This window comes from Epithele typhae (genome assembly GCF_022376455.1).
Source record: "Epithele typhae strain CBS 203.58 chromosome Unknown BXZ73scaffold_19, whole genome shotgun sequence".
Classification (NCBI taxonomy): domain Eukaryota; kingdom Fungi; phylum Basidiomycota; class Agaricomycetes; order Polyporales; family Epitheliaceae; genus Epithele; species Epithele typhae.
The window spans coordinates 197088-213871 of record NW_025954210.1 but is presented as its reverse complement, the minus strand read 5'-3'; the positions used below and the strand labels follow the sequence as shown (position 1 = coordinate 213871).

General features: G+C 58.8%; 4 protein-coding genes across 4 annotated transcripts; 1 reads left to right on the top strand and 3 right to left on the bottom strand.

Annotated features, from left to right (window-relative positions):
* Positions 1-1556: 1556 nt before the first annotated feature.
* BXZ73DRAFT_100687 (uncharacterized protein) lies at positions 1557-3263 on the top strand (the record flags this gene model as incomplete). The annotated part of the gene is made up of 5 exons (XM_048014649.1): positions 1557-1611; positions 1668-1724; positions 1862-2191; positions 2261-2437; positions 2551-3263. 5 exons carry the CDS (start codon positions 1557-1559, stop codon positions 3261-3263), a joined length of 1332 nt encoding a protein of 443 aa, XP_047878612.1.
* Positions 3264-3476: 213 nt separating this feature from the next.
* On the bottom strand, positions 3477-5605 carry BXZ73DRAFT_45657 (aspartic peptidase domain-containing protein; the record flags this gene model as incomplete). The annotated part of the gene is made up of 10 exons (XM_048019549.1): positions 3477-3833; positions 3897-4009; positions 4064-4176; positions 4232-4364; positions 4422-4634; positions 4688-4836; positions 4976-5039; positions 5095-5174; positions 5229-5338; positions 5399-5605. 10 exons carry the CDS (start codon positions 5603-5605, stop codon positions 3477-3479), a joined length of 1539 nt encoding a protein of 512 aa, XP_047878611.1.
* Positions 5606-6687: 1082 nt separating this feature from the next.
* On the bottom strand, positions 6688-8259 carry BXZ73DRAFT_76983 (uncharacterized protein; the record flags this gene model as incomplete). Its single annotated transcript, XM_048022558.1, has 6 exons — positions 6688-6863; positions 6924-7180; positions 7235-7395; positions 7474-7944; positions 7998-8105; positions 8164-8259. The coding sequence occupies 6 exons, from the start codon at positions 8257-8259 to the stop codon at positions 6688-6690; spliced, it is 1269 nt and encodes a 422-aa protein (XP_047878610.1).
* Positions 8260-9670: 1411 nt separating this feature from the next.
* On the bottom strand, positions 9671-16395 carry BXZ73DRAFT_100684 (uncharacterized protein; the record flags this gene model as incomplete). Its single annotated transcript, XM_048014648.1, has 12 exons — positions 9671-9977; positions 10030-10882; positions 10932-11100; positions 11152-11307; positions 11360-11605; positions 11661-12112; positions 12175-12254; positions 12305-13482; positions 13538-14884; positions 14944-15399; positions 15457-16257; positions 16306-16395. 12 exons carry the CDS (start codon positions 16393-16395, stop codon positions 9671-9673), a joined length of 6135 nt encoding a protein of 2044 aa, XP_047878609.1.
* Positions 16396-16784: the final 389 nt, after the last annotated feature.

The window sequence follows — 16784 nt, the reverse complement described above, 5'->3', positions numbered from 1 at the left end:
CTGCGGCGATAATGTTGAGGGAAGATGGGAGGAGAGTACGTAGGATGGAGGATACGCACCGTTCTCTCGTACTACGTGCCCGGTGACGTGCATGATCGGTCACGTTAACTGTTCTCGATCCCGCGATGGTCTGAACTTTGCTTCAAGTGTCATCGGGTTAGTCCCACGAAAGAGGTCGATAGAAGAGGTAAGATGAAAACATCCTGACTTGACGGACGACGGGAGGGAGGCGTTGACCAGCACGCCATCACTGCCTCAGAAAATCACACGACACGTCCAACATGACAAGATATTGGATTGAAGGTGGTATAACAGGGGGCGGACACAAGAGGATATGGGGCTGACTCGCGCACCTGGCGGGAGATTGCACGGCATCTATAAAAGCAGTCATCATGCAGGTGGGCCTTCTGGGCTGATTGAAGGATCTAGCTTGGAGCCTGAAGGCCTGATGGTTTGCGGGTATCCGAGAGAGATGATAATGACGGGAGATGGCGGACGAGATGCGGATAAGTAGCGGAAGGCGAAGCCTGTTACGAGATGGCTGGGCAAATTTCAAATTCAAACTCAGGCAGTGAGATTGGTTCGGAGATGATGCGGAGATTGGTGGGTGGTGACGCTCGACAAGGTTGGAACGTCAAGTTGCAATCCAGATGTCGCCTCTCCCAGTTTTGTCTCGCTCTCATTCGATTCCCGCTATTATCGCTTGAGTGTTTACGTGACACCTCTGCGCCCGGACGCCGTCTAGGTGGGCGCGGTATAGGTCGCGGTTTACCCACACTAAGGCCCAGCGAAGATGGCAACAGCAACCAGAGCCTTCTCCGACGCCCACCGGCGCGAGCGGCGAAGTGACTGCTCTGCATGAAGATTGACTGCTTGTTGACGGTTGTCCTTTCCAGGCGCTACAGATATCGCACCGGTTTTCTGGAAACACCACGCTTCCACTGCTCCCGCCTGGGTTCTCAGGCTCATATCTGCGTTGAGAATACACTGCCTTTTGGGAAACAATAATTGCGAGGAGTGAACCAGACACATGGAGATTCCGATCGGCCACGGATACCACGCGAAGCTACCGTACTCGTTGGTCCCCAAATGCAGCGCCCTCGCCATCTGCGCCCACTTTCCCCTCCACTTCCATGTCCTCTCGCCTCCTGTAGGGTGCTTCGCTTGCAACTTTGTTGTTTCCAGGGGGGTTTTCTCCCCCGCCATTTGCGCAACCTTTTCGAGTGGAACACCCGGCGGTCCCAATTTACTAGGGTTGTCTGATCTTAGCATGCACAGTCCGCAACGGTCTGACATTCGCTCCAATGATAGTAGCCCTTCCCAACGCGACCATGGAAACTCGTGACCCTGGCCCGGCGAACTCGAATCCGCCCCCAATAAACACGGCCCTGTCGGTACAAAAGCTATGTACAGACTCAGGTGGTGGTGCCTTATCACCCTCGCCTTCCGCGCCCGTTTTCCCCTCCACTTCCATGTCCTCTCCTCCTGTAGGGCTCTTCGCTTGCTGAGATTACGACTTGGTTAATTTTTCCCCAGTATCTTTTCTCATCCTCGTCATGGACGTAGAGAACGACGACGCGACCATCGGCGTCGACTTCGTCAAACTTTACAGTCCTCCAAACACTTCTCCAGGCCTGGCATCGTCATCAGCCCCTCCTTCCTTTCAGGCTGGAACCGAAACAACAGCGACCAGCGCGACATCGACAGCCTCGCCGACATCAATTGTTCCGACCCCTTGCTATCTTGTGTTGCTCTCCTATGAGTCTGCCCAAAGTGCGTAATCCCTCTTGAAGTCAATTCAAGTTGCATGAACGGTCTGTTGCATGCTATGCAGCCACATATTCCTCGACCGGGTTTCCAGTCTCCGGCTGCAGCACCAACGGCAACAACGCGCCGCCCCTCATCGTCCCAAACGACCGAAGCACATCAGAAAGCCTCAGCAAGAACGACGGGCTATCCGCGGAGGCCATCACAGGCATTGTGATCGGTCCACTCCTACTTCACCTGCTCGTCGCGCTCTGGCTCGTGTGCGACCGAAGCACGCCAGAAAGCCTCAGCAAGAACGACGGACTATCCACCGGGGCCATCGCAGGCATTGTGATCGGTCTGCTCTTGGTTTTCCTGATCGTCGCGCTCTGGCTCGTGCCCAGACGGATACAGGCGGAGAAATGGGCTATACTCCACCCATTCGGTGCGTCCTTCCCCTCCGCGCTGCTTTTGCACCTAGCGCTCACCTCTTCAAATTCGGTCTCGTCTGCAGAACAGCGCGCCTTCTTCACTACCTCGCCACAGCGCCGCGCGTCGTCGTCGCTGACTCCTCCCGTAGGGAACGAGGCGTCTCTGTTCCCACTGCGGCGACAGCCGGGGGACTGCATGGTCGCGCTTTCCCTTCGGAAGTGCAAACACCGACGCGCACGCTCGCCCAGCCTGCGCAAAGGTGCGTTTGCTTATTCTGACCGCGTGGGACGTGCGACTGATCAAACCACGCGATCATCATTCTCTCTTCCGCTCCCTTCGTCCCTTCATCCCTTCACCTCTTTCCGACTGCAGGCGGGTTGCGCGCTTTACAGTATGGGACGTCGGACGGCGTCAGAGCGACCTCCCCGCATTCCACGCACTCCACACACTCCCGCCCCAGCATGGCGGAAACCGCGTCAGGGTCGGCCGCGTATACGGGCCCCGCCTCAACCTCGGGCGCGTCGCATAGCGGGTCTTCCTCTGACCCCGCGCCCACCGCCCCGCTGTTGCCTGCGCCTTCTGCGGCACACTCCCGCCCGCCCCCGTCATCCAGGTGCGCCGCGGACGCGCACATCGTGCTCGCGCGCCCGCCTTCCGTGTCCCTCTCGCTCGCCTCCGCGCGCGCGACCATCCACATCCCGTCCTCGCCAGACCAACCCACATCCACCGCCACCACCCGCCCCCGCGAGAAGCGCGACCGCACGCACGCCCCGAGCGCGATGCCCCCTCTTCCTTCCCGCACGCACACCCCAGGCGTGGGGGCGGAGGACGACCCCGGCAGCTCGCGCTCGCTGCGGACGACGTCGTCCGGGCTCACGGAGTACTCCGTCGACGGCGGCGTGCGCCTCGCGGGCGGCCGCCCGGGCGAGGACGTGCCAGCGGAGCTACCGCCGCACGCGGTCGGGGCGCCGACGCGGGCGCGGGTCGTGCCACCGCCGTACAGCGACGTGTATGCCGTCGCGGGGGAGAGGCCGCGCGAGAGAGGGAGCGGCGGCGAGGGTGGGGCGTCGTCAGGGGTTCGTTGAGGCCGGGGTCGCAGTACTAGATGGTGCCCGTGTGGCAGAGTGTAGTATACTCGTCGCTCCATTGCGCGTTCTGTATTCCATCGTCGCCTATCGCCTATCTAATGCGGTTGCCGCATGCAAAATGGATACAGAGTAGCTAGTATCATATTGGGTGAAGTGAAAGTCAAGAACGTACGAGCCAGTCATAGTGCTCCATCTAGAATGAGATTATGTCTAAGCGGAGATGGAGTGTGCAGTGGCGGAAGCAATAGTAGAAGGAGAAGAGGCAGAGACGGTACTAGCCGAAGACGGCGTCGTACCCGTGCCAACAGACACGCTCGCAGATCCAGTAGGTAATTCGGACGCCGTTGCGAGGAACGAAGACACCGCAGTGTCCGCAAGAGTAGTGACCGAGGCAGGGCTCGTAGATCCCGTCCAAGTCGCGGGACGTGTGTCTGTTGGAACCATGCTCAGAGGGGTGGGGTCCTGCGTACAGGGGGAAGGGGGCCGCTTGGCCGCTTCGAGGAATTTCTGCCTGCGGTCGGCCAGAAGTGCGTCCGTCTCCGCCCATGCTTGATCGGGGTCGACAACCTGCTCGCACGACGCGATGCATTAAGTGCCGTGGCGTAGCATAGAAAAAACAGACGCGCTCACCCCGAGGAGCTGCGTTGTACCCCTGATGGGGCCGCTAGCCACGTCTATGTCGCCATAGTCGAAGACCTGGTATACACTGCCCATAAACCTGTCTCCCATGAGCCAGTCGACGTCTACATTGGCACGAAATCAGAGGAAATATGATATGAAGCGTCATAAGCCCATACCTATGGTCCACAGATTATCGTTTCCAAGTATGGAGCCGATGCAGAGATATTCTCCGTCCAGGGATAGCAGGCCATGTGTGGAGTCGACAGGATGCAAAGGGTACGTGACACCACTGATCCGCAAAAGGTAAGTCCGGGGTCGGTGAATCAGCCGGCTAGCATACGCACTCGAATACCCAGCTGATGTTGAGCTTAGTATCGCAGGGGACCTCCCACGCGACATCCGAGCCGCCGATAATTGTCCTGTTCGCGCCTTCCACACCACTGTATATCTCATCGACGTACCAAGATGGGCCTTGAACTGTAAGACGACAAAATTGAGTGCTGGGAAAGATTGGACGATGAGATGAAGACTCACTCAAGGCGGAACCAGTGTCGAAGAGCACGACGGTATTACCCTCGGGAACAGTGACGATCTTTCCCAAGGCCGTGTCATTGGTTATGTTCGAGTGCCCGGAAAGCGTTCGGCCGTTGACTTCTACTCTTTGAAGGAAACTCATCCACTGTCCAGGGAGAAGGCTTTCCATGACGGGAGAATCGAGGACTTCCTCCGCATCTGATAGCACGCTTCCTGTGTCCCACGTGAGCCACGGATGAACTTGACCGCAACAGGGAGATCGTCACCGATAGTGAACACGCCGCCGTTCCCAAGCTCGGAGCCGTATGGAGACTTGGTGTCCAGCTGAAACGTGACGTAGTTAGGAAGCTCCGGGACGAGTTTGAAAAGCTGAGACGGCCGCGTCAGTAAAACCCAGCGATGAGAAGAGTAAAACCTGCATTGATCATGATGGGAATTCCGTTCTTCGCAAACGAGGAGTTGGCGGTCTCAAATGCGATCAACGATACTTCCTTCCTGTGCAGTGTACGAATGGATCAACACGAAATTCATTGTGGGGTCATACGTGGACGTACCCGGCGAGTCCGATAAGCCCCGCATACCCCCCAGGGCACGTTACGGTAGTCTCATTGACGATTCCTGTAGAAATAGATGAGAACGCGTGCATTGGGAAGTGCACGAGACCACGACAAACCTATTGCCTGGTTGTTGATCGTGTAAGGGCCAAGAGTGACGTTCGCCAACACGATGTCGGCCGGTGCGTTTCCGCCCGCCCTGACAATATATCCGTTAGAATCATATTCATGGGAAGAGGAGTTCGTATCCCACAAATAATCGATGGTGGCGTTTATTCCTGTATAGATGAGACCAGGCGGAGTGACGTTGCCTTGAACCACGGGGTTGATCCATGTGTCTGAACTCCCCAGGTCGACGAGCACCTGCGAGATGTTGCCATATTATCAGCCAGTCGAACCCGCGCATTGACAGCGAAACAATACCTGATAAGCCACGCCATTCACCTTCATAGTGATGGTGTAGTGGATGGCGAAGGCGTTGGTAAAAGCAAACTCTTGGACAGAGTCATTCCCCGTCGAAACAGTGATAGGGTATGCGCTGCCAACTTCATCCTGTATCAGTGCTGGAACGGCACTCGAGGATGCGACCGCAGCGCAAAAAAGAGAGAAGACGAGCGAGGTGATGCGCATGCAGGTAGGCTGGAGGAAACAGGAGGTCCAAGGACAGGAATGACTGTCCAGAGCCTCCCTCCCCCTCCCTTTATGCTCGAAGGAAGGCGTATGCTGTACGCACGCGGCATGGGTTGTAGCGTTTCCGCACCGTGGCACGGCTTCATCCAGTTGGGCGCCGGTGGTGGCTCGAGTCATGCCGATGACTGACGCTGGTCCACCACCAATAAAGAACACGAAGAAGCACAGGTACTCGCGGCTGGGACTGCGGAAGTAACGGAGAGTCACAAAGTCCGGGAGACCTTTCATGGGTTAGTAATCTGCATGTGTCGACGGTGGCGACAACGAAAGAGAGTTCCCGAACGCCGATATCGGTGGGGGGCCGCTTCCGCGTGCGGTAGGGCCATTGTCTCACAGCGGTCGTAGCAGCCCGCATTTCAACGTCACAAGTCCGGGGTTTCATAGACATGTGATGAGGGTACCTAGAGGCCGTAGAATGTGAGAAACACTCGCTCAGCATGAGTCGATATTTGCGTACCGCACGGCGGCCGAGCGCAGCGTGTGCATCTCAGCCTCTACGTCGCTGAACACGGAGGACAGAGATACACTTGGACGATTACGACATCTTGAGAGGGAAAAGACAAGGCAAGTTGAGTGACGTAGCCAAGGCGCAATCACCGGAGACTTGCCGGCCCGCGATTGGTCATGTGATGACGTCACCGCCTCAGTGCTAAGCGCTCTTCTCAACTCCAAGTCCATAAGTACGAAGTCCCGGGTCATCGAGAGGATACAGTGACGCTTGCGGGCCGTTACATTCCATAGCACATCCTGGAAATCGCAGTTGTTCCGCCAGCTTTTTCTGAGAGGTGCTCGGCTACCACGCCTGGCTGGCTGCGCGAGGATACTGTCAATAGGACTTCAGCGATACTTATATGAGGCGGTAAATGCATGGCACGCGATCCAACACATCGTCTCGATCTCAACGTCTCTCCCATCAGCTACTAATAAGATCGTATCTACGTCACTTCGCATGATATACCGCCTGAACTTCGTGAAAAACCATCCTCGCATGCGCGCCCCCACTAGAACGGACGATATCCACCTCAGGCCGAGCACGTCTGCTCCGCGGCGATGTCCCAGGTGCTCCGGAGCGACGCGCCGTTGTAGCTGAACGCCGGGAAGTCGCTCGTGCCTGCGGGGAGCGCCGCGTCCGTGGCCACGCACTGCGCCGTGAACTGGCTCGTGACGCCCGCGGGGAGCACGAGCTGGCCGGTGTGCGCTGCGGGGCAGGGCGCGCGTCAGCGGACCGTCGAGGGATATCAAGGGAGAAAAGACGCACTGAGGCGGTTGAGGAGCGAAAAGCGGACGACGTTCGCGGCGCTCACCCCGGGCACGACCGACTTGAGGTAGAGCGTGCGCGAGGTCTCCTTCGCGGCCTTGACGGACGCCGTCGCCGAGTCGCCGACGAGGGCTTCGGGCAGGAACGCCTTGCGGATCGCCGTCCGCCAGTTCGCGGAGCTCTTGGCGAAGATCGCGCAGAGCATCGCCGTCGTGCCCTTGTTCACCTTCGCGTTGTTGTTCGCGAACGCGATCGCGCTGTCCGTGTCGATTCAGTATCCTACCGTGCGAGCGAGGGCGGGCGGGACTCACATGTCCTTGTCGTCGGTGACGTACACCCCGGGCCCGTTCTCGGCGTCTGCACCGCTGCTGCCCTTGGCCTGGTTAGAGTCGAAGTCGAAGAAGTCGAAGAAGCCGGTCGGCTTCGTCGGCTTCGCGAGCTGGCCCTTCTGCGCCCAGAACGTGGCCGTGTCCTGTAAGCGCGCGAAACCGGTAAGCACCAGCCCAGTCCGGGTAGTAGACAGACAGAGCGCGAGACGGTGCGGACGTACGCTGTTCGTGCCGTGCCAGCCGATGAACTCCTGCGTGTTGCGCCGGAAGAGGTGCTCGAGATCCTCGAACGGCTGCTCGCGTGGGCTGCGCTTGCCCTTGAACTTGTTCGCGGTGCACGCCTTCCCGGTCGACTTCGGCGCGGCGGACGACTTCGCGGCAGACGACTTCGCGGCCGCGGCGGTGGTCTTCGCGGTCGTTTTGGCTGGCGTCTTCGCGGTGGTCTTCGCGGTTGTCTTCGCCTTCGCGGTAGTCTTGGCTTTCGCGACAGTTTTGGGCTTTGCAGTAGTCTTGGGCTTCGCGACAGTCGTGGGCTTCGCCGTAGTCTTGGGCTTCGCAGTGGTCTTGGGCTTCGCGGTGGTCTTCGGTTTCGCAACGGTCTTCGGTTTCGCGACGGTCTTCGGCTTCGCGGCAGCCTTCTTAGCGGGCGCGCGGCGCTCTAGTTCACCGCTGTCCTCCTCCGCGTCGTCAACCTGATGCACCGTCTCAGCATACATTGAGACATCACACCGCAAGGGGGGCGTACCTCGTCGTCGAAGTCCTCGTCGTCGAAGTCCGCGCCTTCGTCGCTCTCGTCGAACGAGCGCTCATCGAGAGCGTACGCGTCGACGTCCTGAACGTCCTTCCGGTGGAGCTGGATTGATCGCGTTAGGTCCCGATCGCGTGCACGGGTGCGAGAAGATCGGACGCACCTCAACGTCCGTGGACGCGCCCGGGACGGGGATGGCGTGGACTGAGAGAGAAACACCGAGGACGGCGAGAACGAGGAGGCGGCTGATGGAAGGCATGATGATGTAGGGGGCGGGTCGTCGAGTACGAACGAGTGTGTTTGGACGGGTCGAAGAAAAACGATATAAGAATAAATTCGTGAGTAGAAAGCCGCACAGCTGCAAAGACACGAGAACGTTAGCCATGGGTCTCCATCGCGCGACTGAACGAGCGTTCTTACCAGCTGTAAAGGTCAGGGAGAGCGAAGAGAAGCAAAGGGGCTGGGTGGCTCGAAGGAAAGGAAAGAGCTGGGGACTTCACGCCGATCCCGACGGGTTTAAATAGCTGCCCGAGACGATCATAATCGGCAGTCCTCGACATACGGCGCGTTGTCGGGATCACCCATGCACTGCAGACATGTCAATGTGCATCGGATTTGAGGAAGGGATGTGCAAGGAACAACGGATTTGGGCGGGTGCGCATCAGATCACTAGCATAGCATTTGAAGGCCCTATGATACCGCGCTGCGGCACCGTTGATGGAAATATAGATCACCTGTCTGGATGAAGGTCTGGCTCGCGGGCTGTCCGCTACCGCCAGGCCTGGAGGTCGACCATAAGCCAAAAGGTTCCAGTTTTGGTCCGCTGCCAGGGAGATGGTGCACATGCTTCGAGCACCTGAGTCGGTGATGGCGGCGATCTGAGAGAAGGAGGATCACGGAGCTGAGTATAAGCTCTGAGGAAAGCATGCGCGTCGATACCTGTCGCTAAGTTCCGTGGTATGATACTTGGAAGAAAGTAGATGCGGAAGATTTGCAATGATTGGCGTATGTCACGCACGTCAGCCTGCGCTCGAGGGATACTGTGGGTGTGCTATTTTCAGAGTGGGAGGTGACGGTGGTTTTCAGAGGCCCCAGCCGTCAGATACAAGTCTCACGAAGAAGGGGCATGCGCACTCACCTCGTACTCTGCGTCCATGTCGTCTGCGCATGCAGGGGCGTGACGCGGTTCGAACTTGGCGTTTGACGAGCTCCTCGTTAACGACGTAATGTCACGTTTGGTGACCGTCGTGATATGGCGTGACTCGGAGGCTCCCAAATGCATTGAGGTCGGCTTCGAGTCACCGAGAGGCTACGCCCACCACGGGTCGTAAGTACTTAATGCGGTCAAGTACATGATGAAGAGTGCGTGGTTGCGACGGGGAGGCGGGAAGGCGGGCGATGGAGGGAGATGGCAGTGTACATACATATTTATAGCCAGCACGACCGAGGTGAGATGGGATTGTGGGAGCAACGACTACATGAGGGAGCAAAGATGGTGAAATGGGGGGAAATTAAGGCCGGCATTGATGATTGCATGGCGAAACAGCAACTGGAGCCGTTACAAGTTGACTACTTGATGACGTCATGAGTACAGCGCATGCAGCCCCGGCACATCCAACCGCGTTGCTCTAATGCCCACGTTTGGGCGAAACGGGTCATTATACACATAGTTAGATATTGTCGTGGCGCCCAAACATGGTGCGGAAAGGGTCGGGGTGCGGCGTTGACGATTTCTTCCGCCCGAGGGTGCGAACAACAGGGCCAGTTGACGGCTTGGAGATGCGACTGCGGTTGTGGAATGCCCTCTGAGATGTAGTGGAAGAGGGTGGGGGGTTGAAGCGCCATGGCTTGGATCGGACGGGGATGGAGTCGCGAGACCCCCAAGTAGGGCTGCTGTCGAATATGTCGGAGAACGAGTGATCAGATTGGCTGTCTGGATCGGAGCCGAGCAGCTTTCCTTCGACCTCCTTGAGCATCCTGTAGGGTGGAACGGTTAGCGATAGCTCGAGACTGTAGAGAAGGCGCCTACTGATTGAAAAGCGACACGATGAACGACACGATGTCGGAGAGATCGATGGTGCCGTGGAAGGAGCCGGCCTTTCCCATGAGGATATACCTCACATCCACTGAGAATGGCCCTCCTTTCCCCGACATGCCGACCATTCCTCTCAAAGTTCCCGAGAGCTCCATGCGCTCGATGTCCACGAGCTCGAGTGCCTGGTCTGCCAGCCACTGCCCGACCTCGAGCGCGACATCCTCGAGCTGCTGTGCGAGTTCGAGCGCCTTCTTCAGGCCCTCGATCGCCGTCTTGGCCGCCGCCTTGGCCGCGTCCAGCATGGCCTGCGCGGCCTCGAAGGCGGCGTACTCGGCGCAGTCCTCGACCATGTCAATCGCGTCGCGCGCGGCATCGAACGCCGCCTCGTTCGCGTTCTTGTACGCCTCGAGGGCCTCTTTCGCGGCCTCCAGCGCGCCGTACTCCACGCCGTACCGCACGGCCTCCAGCGCGGCCTCCGCGGCGTCAAGTGCCTCCTTCGACTCCTCGTCCGCGGCGGTGAGCCCGGCTTGCGCGGCGTCGATGAGATCCTGCGCGGCCTTGCGCGCCGCTGCGAGCGCTTCCTTCGCGAGCTCCACCGCGCCGGACGCGGCGAGGTACTCCACGCCTTGGACGACGGCCTTCGCAGCCTCGAGCAGGTCCCAGGCGAGGTCCTTGGCGACCTCGAGCCCGGCCAGCTCGGCGTAGTACCCGACGACCGCGGCGTGCGCGGGGATGTCCCACCACGGCCGCCCGTTGCACCAGTTGATGTGCGCCTGGCAGGCGTCGATGTCGCTTTGGAGGCCGTCGACCTTTTCCTGGGCGGCCTCGATGTCGCGCACGGCGTAGCCTGCGCGTATCGCGTGAGCGTGGAGTCCGCGGCACTCAGCGATACGTACCGAAGTTGCGGTTCAGGAAGTCTTGGACGACATTGAGCGCGTCGATCGCGCTATTGATCATTGCCGTTGCTGTGTTCTTGGCTATCTCCAAAGCCGTTCTCGCGTCGCGCAGCGCCGCCTCGCGGTCGTTGTTCGCCTTCTGCACCGCGTTCTCGGCATCCCTTATTGCCTGAACGACTCGTTAGCGCGATGACCGCCGAGACAGGTAGAGAACACGCACGTTGTCGTAGGCATTCTGAGCGTAGGCGATATCCTGCTCTAAGTCGCTGATGTCCTTGAGATATTCGTCGACGATCTTCTGAGCGGCGTCTACAACCTCATGATATTTGCGGTTCCACGCGTCTCGAGCCTCTTTCAGCTTTTCTTTCGCCGCATCCTGTCGTCCTCAAGGTCAGCCAAATGGAGATACCAACGCGGGTGGAACGCACAATCTGCCGAGTTGCGAGGTCCTCCTCGTCTTGCAGCGCCTTCTTCGCGTCATCGAACCCTTGTTCGGCGCTCTTGCGGAATATGTCGAACTGAGCGTCTACTCGGTCGCGCACATAGTCCAAGATGTCCTGCTGCAACATCGCGTCCAAGTTGAAGTCTGCACCCTCGATGGAGGTGTACGACGCGAGATATCCGTCCAGCCCAGCGGAGAGGGTGAAGGTGAATTGATCGGTGAACTTCAAGTCCTGAAGAAGTTCGCGGTTAGCGTACAGTGACATCAAAGCATAGCGTCGCACGCACCATGTAGAAGTGCAGGTCCAGCCTCGGCAGGATGGAAATCCTGATGTCGACCGCCACGCTGGCATCGAGGAAGGAGACTACACCGTCGATGAAGACGTGCTGCTCTCGTGCGTCGACGAAGATGTCAACCGTCGCACGCGGGCCGTCCGTGCCGCGCACAGAGAGGGGACCGAGCACGAAGTTGTCGACACCGCCCTTGCCGATGATACACCTGCTGTCCACGGCCAACGCAGCGTCGAACTTTTTGCTGAGCAGTATCATCGTCGTCTTGAACGAGAAGCCTTGCGGGTACACGATCGTGCCGATCATCGTGCCGAACGGGCAGATGTACAGCGACATGTCTTGGAAGTCGATCATGTCGGGCGACGGGATGTCAAGTCCGGTGATGACGTTCGCAAACGAGACGATGTCGTTCAGATCGAGATTCTTCACTTCGCCCACGAGGATCTCCTCTGTATGGTGATGGCGGTCAGTCTGGGGAGCTGTGGCATGGGAAACGGGAAGTGAAACGTACGTTTAGGGTCCTCAGACACCTGCATGGCCACTTGGGCCGATGCAGTCCCAATGGCAAGCCCGCCTGCGACCCCGAATTGACTGTCGATGCAAGGTGGGCGGGAGCTGCTGAATCGGCACTTTGAACTCACCTGATGGTACCCGTCGACACAAACTGGGCGAATATGATACCGATCGACAGCGCCACATCAGGCCCGATTACGACCTTCTTCCCGAGCCCGAGCGGGTCCCTCCAGTTGCCGTGCATCTGCGCTGTGGCAGACGCCCCAACGAGGTTGATGTCGAGCGTCAATGAGAACTTGAGCTTGTCGCCATCCGGCGGGGTCGGGATGTTGACCCCCGCGGACAGCTGCAGCGTCGGCTCGCTCCCGCCGAACATGATGCGCAGCGCGAACGGATCCGTCGTGACCCCGTTCCCAAAGTTGACGATCGAGTCCGTCGGCATGAGTACCTCGAGCTCGAAGCCCGTCTGCTTCGACCACCCGGCGCTGAGGACGAGTCCGGTCGTCGGCGTGTTCGAGCGCAGGAGGGAGTCGAGCTCCTTGATGGGCGACAGGACCGCGCACACCTGAACGCCTTTGTGGATCCGGTAGCCGCCGGCGACGAGGTCAGAGTCCAGAGGGTCGTCTTGCGAGGCCGCGACGAAGACGACCTTGGTGAGCGCGAGGTCGAGGAAAGTGTCGCGCAGCACGGGGACTATCTTGGAGATCGCGAGCACCTGGGTGTCGGTGGTCAGGGACGCGAATGCGGTCCACTGCATGCTCTGGTCCGTGCCGCGGTAGAGGTGCACGAGGGCGTCGATGGTGAGTGATGCGAAGGAAATCTCTCCGCCGAGCATGACTCCGGAGTCCTCCATCCCTTTTCGCAGGTCTATCTGGATGTACGCCTTCTTGAGCTCCACCTCTCCGAAAGTGATTCCGTCGGCACTCGTGACGTCTCCGCGAACCATAGCCCCTCGTGAATTGACGGACAAGACTGCATTAGCAGCGATGTGGCCTTCCACTTCGACGTCGGTGAGTGCGATAAGGAGGCCGGCGCCAGATGCTACCGTCACTGTCGCAGAGCCGACCTTGAAGTCGATATCAGGAAGGTCGAGTGACTCCCCGGTGAGCGACTCGAAGATATCGCTGATGGTGATGATGTCGAAATTGGACACGGCAGCGCTGAGGGAGAAATGGCCGCCCGCGGCGTAGGAGCCGCTGAAGAAAGCGGTGGTGACGCCGTACTCGAAGACCGCGGAAACGGAAAAGGAGAAGGTCTTCATGGGAGAGCTGGCGACAAGATCCGATTCGAACGACACCTCCGACAGCTATCCCCAGATACATGAGCGGATGGACGTCAACAGACAAGCAAACATAACGCACCTTCAGGCCTGTTATGCCGAAGGGAGAGTCCCAGGTTTCTGTCTTTAGAACCGCGGCCAGACGCAACACGTCACCGATTTTTTGCATCTGGAAGTCGAGCTCGAGCGGCACAAGGGCCCCCGGGACCGTGAGCGAGAACGATCCAAAGACGCCGAAGCCGTACTCCATGCTCGTCTTCGGCTTGACACCGCCAGGGATGACACGACGGACGCCCATGATCTGAACGCCGATGGACGACAGCGTCAGCCCGTCGCAGATGTTGACCGCGATCCCAGGCAAGGAGCCTTCGAGCGTGAAGCTGTGCACCGTGAGCGTGTCGTTCCATCCGTGGCTGAGGCCCAGCCCAGCGTGGAGATGGATGGTAGGCTCTTGGATGCCGAGCATGGTGTGAAGGACGTCGTAAAGCAGCCCGGCGTCCGAGTTGATGGGGAGGTCGACGTCGACGTGCCATCCGGGCGCCTTTGTCGCGTCGAACACAATGTCTTGGCGCATGAACGTAGCGTCGCGGAAGGTGAGTGCGTCGAACGGCGTGCCTTTGAGGACATCGAGGACAGACGAGAGCTTGAAATCCCCGGGTACAATCGCCATCTCATACAGGGGATTCTCGACCTTCGAATCGCGCGGGACGGGCCCATGCCAGGTGTAGAACTTGGCAGTAAGGGTAGGGATGCCGAAGAGGTCGATTTCGCCCTCGAGCGTGAATCCGTTGGGCGGGGGCTCGGCGCCGGTGATGAGAAGAGGAAGAGGTTGCGCTTCATCGTGGGCTGCTGAAGCAATTTTCACTCTCAGCGATGTGGGAGGTGACGACGACGGCGAGTCGCCTTGATGTAGCACGATCTTTGGTGATCTGATCGTGACGCCGCTGAGGAGGATGGACTCGGGTATGAACCCTTGCTCCGGATCCGTGCCGATTGGGGGAACGGCAGGAGATACGAGAGTGAGACCTGGTAAGTTGAATCCGCTGTCGTCCAATGGGATTTGCGAGGCAGGGACCTGAGAGGAATACCGAGCGGCGCGTCGAGAAGATGCGGCACCCTGTCGTTGTGCTGGTGGCAATGTACCGTGATCGGAGAGCGAGAACGATTGGTTGAGGTACGCGCTGAGGTAGATGTCGCGTGCTGAGTCGAGCTTCCGAGCGGTTTGTGGGTCGATCATTGCGAGCGCCATAGTAGAGGCCTTCTTCTGCGGTGATGCGAGGGTCGGGGCAGGAGCAGGTCCGGTAAGAAGACCGAACTTGTTAAGCACGACGTCGAGGACGAGTTCATCGAGTTCCACTTCCTTCAGGAGTGGTCTGTAACGACTGAACGGATCAAAATCGACTCGCGCGTTAATTGTGAGGTTGATATGCTGTGACATATAACATCAGTCCCGTCACTTGGATACGGAAAATTGACGACGGGACTTACTTGAGGATTGAGATCGATGTTAAATGCGTAGTTCAGACGCATGGAGAGCCACCACATGGTTCCGGGGGTGTCGTCCCACGCCTTCTTGAACCAGCCAGGGATCGTGTCTACGACGACGCTCCCGTCTGCTTGCATATGGTCAACGGTCCCGACGAGGATGTTCTCCGTGATGAGGAGGCCGCTCGATGCATCCGGGCACTTGAGGATGAACTTCGTGATCGCGTTCTCGGCGCGGAGCATATGGGTGTTGCACTCCTTCGTCCCGAAGACCAAATTGCACTTGTTCTGCGACGAGAACGGGTTGATGTCGTCCCCGAGGCCACCAAATCGGAATGCAACCCGGTGAAGCCACTGAGAAATAATGTCAGTGACGTCGTACCACGACAGATCAAGTGTACGTGCCTCCGCAGTGTCAACCATGTCGTGCCCCGGGCTGCCCCAAAGTTTGTTGGCGACCTGGCGAGCGTAGTAAGCACGCCATGAGCACAGAACATAGTCGGGGGACCGACATACCTCCGTCGCGGACACACCGTTCATCACGGCCGCCTGGCTCCTCGCTTGCCTCCGACGACCCTGGGCCCCGTAGATCTTCTCAGCCGTCACCCTCGCCGTCACCTCCGCTTCTTCTGGCCCAGGTGAGGGGTCGTTCGGATCGACAAACAGCTGGGCGATGTCAGCGGCCATCGTACCGCTCATGGGCCACGGTCTATTGAGCGGGTCGACGTCTTGTTCCTCGCATACAGTCGCATAGGTGGTGGACGACGTCCAAGTCTCGTAGACGCCGAGAAACGCAGAGCCCACGTGGCAGAGGGACCCGTCCGCTTCGGCATCTCGGTACGACAGCACCCGGGGGCGAGGCGCAGGGAGCGCGGCCACGACGGCCTCGAGCTCGGCGAGCGAGAGGTAGTCCGCGCTCGCGGTTGGAGAGACGACGAACTGGTCGAAGGAGACAGACGCGGGGAGCTGCAGAAAGCGGCCCATGACGGGGTTGTACGGGATGGGCCGCGTTGCGACTTCGGCAGAGTCCATAATCCGCCCCCAGAGGCGCTTCTGGTTGTACGACCACTTCGAGAAGATCATCCCCCGGCTGACACGGTGCATGAACGACGTCGGAGTGGGGAACCAACTGCCGTTGGATTTCCAGACGTGGAAGAAGTCGATCTTGCCCGTCTGCGACTTGTTGAAGTCCGCTTTGAGAGTGTTTTTCTTGAGACGGGTGTCGAAGTCCGACGTGCGTATGTAGAAGTCCGGTAAGAACTTGCCGATGTAGAGATAGTCGTGTGCCTCATCTCTGCTGTCATCTTCAAAGAGAGCCTGTGCTCATGGTGAGAACGAGCGTGCCAAGAGGATATGAGAGCGGACCTGGTATACGGTGACCTGAGTGGAACCAATCAGGTGTTTTTTGCCCTGTTCGTGAGGAAGGAAGTACTGGTAGTCGATTTTGTCGCCCATCGTGCGAGAGGTCTAGGACAACGGTTTGCTCTGGGCGCAGCGCCGTATATATGCCTGGACAGCGTTATCTCGTGCAACGCTTGGCGATGAACAGAATGACAACAGAGGGTAGTTCCGGGAACACACACCTGATCTGGTGCATCCTGTGCTCATGACAGGTGGAATGGGCGACGAAGCTGAGGAAGCACGTCGATCCGTGCCAACATGATAGCAATGGCTTCAGATTTGGTTATCTTGACGCCGTGTGTCTTGTCGGGCAGCTGTGAGGCCTTGAGGCCTTGAAGCCTTGAAGGCGCGGTCCGTTCAATCGAGTTGTTCACATGAGGGCGTTATGGCAGATGCGCGAATGATTCCACCGTGAGCAAACGCTTGTGCGCAGTCCACGCACG